Source organism: Styela clava, chromosome 10 (assembly GCF_964204865.1).
Source record: "Styela clava chromosome 10, kaStyClav1.hap1.2, whole genome shotgun sequence".
NCBI classification, from domain to species: domain Eukaryota; kingdom Metazoa; phylum Chordata; class Ascidiacea; order Stolidobranchia; family Styelidae; genus Styela; species Styela clava.
This window is the reverse complement of record NC_135259.1, coordinates 16560191-16568684: the sequence shown is the minus strand read 5'-3', so window position 1 is coordinate 16568684 and position 8494 is coordinate 16560191. Positions and strand designations below refer to the sequence as shown.

Sequence of the window (8494 nt, the reverse complement as noted above, 5' to 3'; positions counted from 1 at the left end):
GGGGGCGATGGTTCAAAAAGTTTGGGAACCACTGCTTTAGACAAGACACACAAAGGTTTGAAATAATGCATTATAGTATGATTGAAGTGTTCAAATATTCAGACTATGAGGCAAATAAAATAGCTCACAACTCGTACTCGAATATTTCACAAAAGATATGAAATGATTAAGGCACGACTTAGAGATGTAATATGTTAAAATAAAGTTTCAAATGGCCAAATATTTAATAATTTATAGTTTATAAAGGTTAGCAAAACGAGGATTCAACTCGCTTTTATATTACAGCACTTGGATCTGTACTCCTGTAGTATGCATACCAAGATGGCGGACACCGGAACGTAGTATATATACGTACCAGGTTGTGGTTATTCCATAATTTTAAATATATACAAATACTACGGGAGTCACTTGGCTAGTTCTCGAACTCGTAATAGAACTAAAAGAAGGAAAATTGGAATGAAATTATGGCCTGACCCTAACCTGGTACACATACTACGTTCCGGTGTCCGCCATCTTGATTCACATATCACGGGAGTACCCAAAAAAATGAGTGCAACGTAGAACCTTTATGCATCGGAAGAACAAGCAGAAACATCAGTCATAAGCGTGCAGAAGAATACTGCGGTGATTTTGCAGCAAAATATTGGTTCTAAAGTGGATAGTCATCATCAGAGAATATGATCACATCTGTTGTCATGATATTCTATCGTTGAGTTGAAATTATTTAAACTGTTGCAATTTTAAAACTGACCCACTTAGCTGTGATTCAAGCTTTTAAAGTGCAAATCATTTCATTTTATTTCGGCTCTCTGACTAAAACGGAACAATACGTAAAAGCAAATACTGAGATACCTGGAAGGCTTAACTTAAAATAAAGTTAAAAAAAACGTACAAGTAAATGTTTGAATAAAATGTAGGCTACTGGCAAAAATTAGGAATTCAAATTTGTTTTTGTTTGCAAGATTAGAAAGTATACAAAGAGAAATTAAATTGCGTGATAAGGTAGGCAATGTTCTTCAGATTACGTAAGAAAGTTGGTAATAAAATAAGCAACAAATAGATGTCATCTTACTTAAGCTGAACAATGTTTTAGTTAGGCTCAGCCTGGATGTATGTACTTTATTGAACCGATTCTTTCTTTGGGAAATAGTTAACTTATACACGATATACAAAATGAAAACTAAATATATGAAATTAGAGAGATACACTATTTTGTTGGGTAGGAATGATATTAATATTGCGATATATAGCATGTATATTTCGTAATTTATTCCGTTAATATTGAGCAAGTTCATCATTTGCTTCATACAGTAAAACATTCATTATAAAATGCATATTATTTGAAAACGTATTAAAAATAATAGACTATTTTATTCATTTTTGTTCTTTAACGAGTAGTTTTGATAAAATATTATGCTTTGACACAAAAGGAGAATAAGAATAAAAAGAATTGTTGTAGCGTGTGTTCATTACGTACTGTGGGCACATTAAGTTACATAAGATTTTTATCGATTTTAGGTACACTGTGGGAAAAGTATTTTAACAAATAATACACGTCTTGTTTTTAAAACTAGCGGATGGTGCTAAATGCAAGTCAATTGTTCAATTTAGTAGTCTCTAATCTAATACTTTCCTGGTTTAAATATGTTCGAATATTACTAAACCTCGAGGTTTGTTCATAACTACTTTTCTTATAACTACTTGAATCATCATTAATTCCAGAAGCGATAATACCAGTTTTCTGCCGAAATGGCCGAATTTGGATTGAAACATAAATGTGTATTGCAGTATAATTCGATACTAATATTATAATTACAGAAAATTTCTATAACTGTAGGGGGCATGTTAGAAGGGTCATGTTACTTCATTAGATACTTGTATTTATGTTTCAATTTTTTGTTAGTGAAAACTGTGTGTAGATTGCCGTGTGGTCGTCAGAAATCCGCAAGTGGGTTGCGTAATGATTGGTTCTTTGTTTGGTCAATGAATAGTAAACTGCTATTCAAATATTTTGCCGGCCCTTCTCAGTAACCAGTAAATAATCAAAAACTTGATTGATTTTATGTATTATATAAATCAGGGTAGTTCAAGGTTGTCGTCCTCGCCGGCCACACTGTTATTTTCGTATTGTCCACGGGCCACAATAGTGTCAAGAATAGGTAAACAGTGCAATACAAAACAAACAAATTTTATTATTTGTAATTTATCAAGCTAAAACATGCAAAAAAAAAAAATAACTCACTAAAACGTGGAAAAATCACGTTTTTATGACGAACAACACCGGGTGCAATTTTTTTAACTTCCTGTCAATGCGACGAGGGCTACAGATAATGAAGCGGCGGGCCACATGTGGCCCGCGGGCCTGGGTTTAGACCGCCCTGATGTAAATTATACCGAAATCGGGACTTGGCTGGTATTAAATTTTGGTACAAACGTTTGCGGCCCACAACGAATTTCGTCATGTGAAAGTAACCCGCGAGACGAAAAAGGTCGGTCAGGCTTGAGATTGACGAACCCAACAAAAGGCAGTCAGCATCACTATGTATTTTTAGCACATTGTTTTGTCATACCCAAGGTTAAGTTGTCACCTTCGACAAAAAACGTAAAAATTTGATAAAGTATCTGTTCACGTTTCTAAAATGAACGTAAACCTGTGTCTCCGTAACGATATGTATTATTGAAAAGCTTATGAAGAAAACTGTACATGGATGGACCTTTTTGGGATAGACTAAAAAGCTTATCGAATTTAAGCTACCAAGTGCAGTAGTCTTAGGTCTATCATTGCATAATAAGGCTAAATGCAAATAAACATAGCCATTAGACTTTGATTTACGAGAGACCTGTTTAAAATATGACCCTACCCATGTTTTTCATAACATTTTCCTTGGCCACATCCTGTTGTGGTTGATCCTTTAAGACCACTAAAAATCAGTTTCTGGCATATCATGTGACATCTGATTTAGAGTTAAAAAAAAACGATTCCAGAATTTCAAAACTCCCATGCGATTTGCTGACTGGTTAGAAAGTCCAAGCTGAGCTTACTTACTAATCGTGCTTCATCGAGACCATCCAGCCAAAAAGCCAATGATTGGTATAATAGCAATGAATAAATTTTATTTATTAACATGGAAGATTGCACAATGTGACAGCTAGCAAGTATTAGCAAACAGTACCTGTGGAATTTCACGAAATCAATGGTATTTCAGACTATCAATTTCTTCAATACTGATTATTAGATTTGTGAAATAATTCTGCTAAAAAGGCTTGCAAAATTCTCTCAAGAACGAACAAGCTCTACCATAATATACTACCTACCGCTTGGCAGATATAATAGACATAAGACACTAAGCCGAACCATAATTTTAAGCCTGAAGCCATCACATTTCAGGCTTACGTTTGTGATTCAAGAATCTTGCTACATACAACACGAATGAATTTCTGTACATTTCATATGACTGAGGTACAATTCTTCAGGCAAACATAGTGAAGACAGACTGTGTTACATAAATAATTTTTCGTTACTTAGTATGCAGCAAGATAATTGAATAACATAGAATAGTCCTTTTCATTCCTGCTACAGCACCATTGAATGAATGAAAAGAAGATAGTCTCGCTACTCTCGCATAATCCCGATTGATAATCATTAATCTGCCTACTTTTCCTCAGTATTCATCCACTCATTCAGTCTTGATGTGCACCAGACTTAGTTGGTGTGTATCCTCCCATTTTACTAACAGGAAATCGTCTTCTATCAGATCCTCCAAATGAGCCTGTTCTTTCTGCTCTTTGAGGAGTCATATCACCTCGACTGGTGACTCTCTTCTGCTTGGCATCTTCAACAACCTGAATATAGCGATATAAGTCATCCGATATGAGTCTATTGAACCACATGAAGTTAAACTATTTTCTATGGCCATCATATATAGTTTTATTCATAGCATAGTACGCATCGGCACAAACTTAAAGTATAACTAAAAATGATGATAAATTGTCAGCTTATTCACGCTATCGAATTTTTAAAGACTGCAATATAATCTAACTAACAGTTGGAGTTACGTGAAACTAACTACCTTTCCTTGCTCTATGCCATTGCGCAGATATATCAACGCTATATAATCAGCGCTGTATTTTTTATATAGCGAGTGGGGTGCGAATTTTAATCAATAATGAAACCCTTAGATCCACCTAAAAGGTTTCCATAAGCTACTGATTTCCAAAATTGAATATGAGATGCCATAATTACCTTGTCAAAAAACCTTGTTAGTTTGACAGCATTTCCTGAACCAGGGGCCAAAAACTGCCACTGAGCAGAATCCTGCAAAAAAAAACAATTCACTTTAGTAACTATTTTGAAAATAATTTCCAATTCCAAATATTTCGCAATGTCCTATTATGGCTACTCGAAAAAAGAATAGGAAATATGTACTAGGCGCTGTGGTTTGGAGCAATGTACTGTTCTTTTTTTATCACCTGGATCTTTCTTGTATATATTAACGAAGCTATTAAGTTATCATATTTAGAAACTATTTGACCACAAATTTTACAGCTCTATCAGAGTAACCAAATCAGGTGGAAAAAGTAAGATGGATGAAACAGAATTCAGAAAAATCAGCTGATGACAATTAGTTCTATAAGACTTCCCATATCTTACTTCCCAGGATAAAAATGAAAATCGTATCCTGTGTTCTTTTCCATAGCTCAAATAATTATGGATTACTGAACTCATGTCGTGCATAGCCAAGATTTTTGAACGAGATACAGTTTTGACAAAATCCCAGATACCTTGTATTACGTAACAGTGGTGGGGAAGATAACCTTGACTATGATGGCATCTAAGATTCAGATTGCATGCCCACCTGTTCACATAGTGGGATAATAAATTGGGCAGGAAATACCCCTCCCATTATTAACCCCTTTACCGTTAATTAAATGAATTATTGAAAAACGCTCCCCCAGCGGCAAGTAAATGTTACAAAGTTGTATCTAATTTTCCAGTCGATGAAATCATAGCTTTTTTGTTGCTTGGCATCATTTATGTTAAAAAATGCATCTAACACACTATGTACACTAACTAACACCAAATTTTACACCAGATTATCAATGTTAACTTAACAGGATTAACTTTTTACATATGGCCAGTGCTGGACGAAAATATTTGGAGACAACGGTTGGGGACAAAGGGGTTGAAAGGACAAAGGGTTTGGAGACAAAGGGGTTGAATGTAGCCCTTAACATATCAGTGGCACTTGGACAAGAAGGCACCGTATAGGTGTGAAAATGTATAAAAAAAATAATGTCATTATCATAGTGTACAATGTACATTTATTTTTGTTAAAACCTACCAAATATATTTCTGAACATCCAAAATCATCAGCCACCATAGCAGATCTCCTGGCAATATCTCTTCTCTTGCTGTCGGCAATCAGGTCAAGTTTGGTTCCTACCATAATAACAGGAATGGAAAACGCCCCATAATTTTGAGCAGAATCGTAAGATCTGGACAAAAACAAAGATCCCATCATAATGTATATAAACCATGCAAATCATCTGAAACAAATAATAACTGGCCAACTAATCTCATACCCAGCATGAACTGGTGAGGAGAAGAGGATCTACTGTACATCATACGATTAAGCCGCCTTATTGGCTTTTCTTTTCCCTGGAGTTAATGAGACAATTCAATTCAAAACCATATGGCGGGCCAGCATTCATGTAAACTTGTGATTGTGATATGACCTTACTTTTCGTTCCAAGTTGAGCCATTTCCACCAAAGTCTCAAATTAAATTTAATTTTGACTCTATTCAAAAAATAATATTTGACCCAATGATGTAAAAATTTTAACATCAACTGGTAATCCAATAAAGTGAAAGTGCATTTTTTAATAAGGTGAAACTCATATAATGTGTAACAAAATTCACAGAAAATGCATACAAGGATACACATCGTGAGTTCAAGGAGAATATACACCATCTTGCCTAAAAAAAATTGACTGGGATATGTCCAATCAGAATGATCCCAGTTTTATTATAAAAAGTTGGCGACTGTCGACTATTGCCTATCTGCTTGTACTGAACGTTGATCATGAACAAAAGTGAAAAATATCGAACACATATTTGCCAATGCACAACCATGTGTGGATTCACAGATTCAAATCTTGTAGGAAAAATTATGTGTGAGAGGATTTCTGGACTCCTTGCAGGGTGGTTCACATTAACCAGTAGCTTCAGCATTCGTAATGAATAACTGCAAATTATTTCCATACAGGAAATGGGGTTTAAGTGGCTCACGATTGTGGTTTACATAGGATTGTGGTTCTTCGTATGATTGTGGTTCTTCGTATCATCAAGTCATTAACATAAAACGTAATTTGGCTAATGTTAACATTGTTTGTGGAAATAATATTTCTGTTTCCACCACCCAGTTTAATAAAAATTCCTGCTAAACATTTTAATATTGTATTGCAAATCAAATATTTGGATACAATATGATTTACGAGTACATATTTATCCTGGAGAAACTGAAAGCCGATAAGACGGCTTAATCGAATGGCAAACCACGGCCTCTCGTCCGGTTACCAGTCCATGTCGAATATGGGATTAATTAGCCAGTTATTTTTGTTTTCCGAAGCATGGACTTGATGGTGGACAAAGTCCAACCGCCCAGCAGTTATGTTAACCACACTGCAGTGGGGAGGAGTCCAGCAAACCTCTCGCACATAACTATTCCTGCATGGGATTCAAACCTGCGAACCCCTGCAGAGTAATTAGAGGTGCAGTGGCGAGCATATTCCCAATCCTAACGCTTAGCACGATGCACCACAGCGCCACGCTTGCCTCTTTGATTCATTATGGACATCCCCCATTTTCAAATACACTGATCGACACTAACCCAACGTTGCCACTTCCAACTGTAACTCCTGACAGATTAGGATCCTGGTTTATAACTTCATTCATCCATTTGTTCAAGTTTTGCAAGGATTTTCTGTTTGTTAAATCATGGACCAGGATGATTCCGTTTACTCCAGAGTAGAATATGAATCTGAAGAAGAAAGACAGTGTTTTTAATATCTATCAAAGAAAGAGCAAAAGCAAAAAAATGACTTAATCATATGGAAAGCAAAGACCTCCCGTCTTGTTACCAACGGGGAGAGCAAAGCCGACTTACGGTAGGAAACTCAAAAAAAAATTTGCCAAACTAAGGGGTCGTATTATACGTGCATAACTCCGATCACACTCGAACATAATGATTAATGACATTATGCAAAATTAATTCGTTTTTCTTATTTTTGTGGCAATGACCAATCAGTAATAAGTTAACGATGATGGAACAATTTAAAATTTTGCAGCCTCTATTACACACCTTTCATCCAGACTTACAGGAATTTAATGAACAAAAGGCTAAGCCTTGAACAAAAGGCTAAGCCATGAAAACAATTATTAAATAAAAATTTGACTGCCTCTGCCACCACTGAAATAATAATACAATGTAATTGATAAGTACTGAATTGACGAAAGAAGAGGTAGAATTTATAATACCTACCTACCACTAGTGTGACTGCTTGATGCACCAATATCCCAAATCTCTAGACAATATGTTTGCTCAGAAGGTGTTCCAACCTTGTAGTCATGGAGCTAAAAATTTATAGACAGATTTAATGAAAATAAACATCACTTCATATTAGCATTTTATCACAACTTTGTGAAAATTTGAAGAACGCTTTTAATTCATGTGAAAATGTGTCAAAACAGGCCTAGCATTGTAGTGAATATAAAATAGATTAATTCACTAAATTCAAGTTCAATATACCTAATTGAAAATTCAGAATATTTCAAAATATGAAATTGTCAATTTGATTGATCAGACAAGAATACCATGTTTTTATTAAATCCAGGGGAAAATTAATCTGACATGATACCTCAAGTTATTACACAATAGTAATATTTTAAATTGGAAATTGACAGAAAGTCACAAGGATTCATTCAGGTATTCAAGGCTGACTGCACCAGTCAGTTAAAACGGACTATTTTCATGTTTGCTTCAAACAAAGCTCTGATAAACCATCCAACAATGATTTTGAATAAGAACGAGATCTTCCCGATTCGGGATGGAGTTTAAATCCATAATCCATACTCATCAATGCCATCACTCCTATAGTTTTCACAAACAAAGATACAACAGAATATTAACTAAATTCAACTAACTTTAATTTCAATGGAACATCCGATCGTGTATCCTGGATTTCTATTTGCTTCATTATGACAAAGAAGATGAGTAAGCGAAGATTTTCCAACACCAGAATCTCCCAGTACAAGTACCTTGACCTTTGCCCCTTTCTCGATATACATCCTCGTTTTGAATAATCCTATGACATCATTATATTATTTTTCTTAATTGACATAAATATAATATATATATACGAATGTTAGATTTGGAGCATCAGCAAACATAATATTAATAACAATATATGGAATAGAAGAGAAATTATAAAATAT

At 34.9% G+C, this 8494-nt stretch overlaps 1 protein-coding gene across 1 annotated transcript; it reads right to left on the bottom strand.

Moving 5' to 3' along the window:
- Positions 1-3088: 3088 nt before the first annotated feature.
- LOC120338353 (rab-like protein 3) lies at positions 3089-8475 on the bottom strand. The gene is made up of 6 exons (XM_039406338.2): positions 8204-8475; positions 7542-7633; positions 6891-7040; positions 5343-5496; positions 4244-4315; positions 3089-3843 (listed from the first exon to the last, which is right to left on the bottom strand). Exons 1-6 carry the CDS (start codon positions 8345-8347, stop codon positions 3682-3684), a joined length of 774 nt encoding a protein of 257 aa, XP_039262272.1. The 5' UTR covers positions 8348-8475; the 3' UTR covers positions 3089-3681.
- Between the last annotated feature and the right edge of the window lie 19 nt (positions 8476-8494).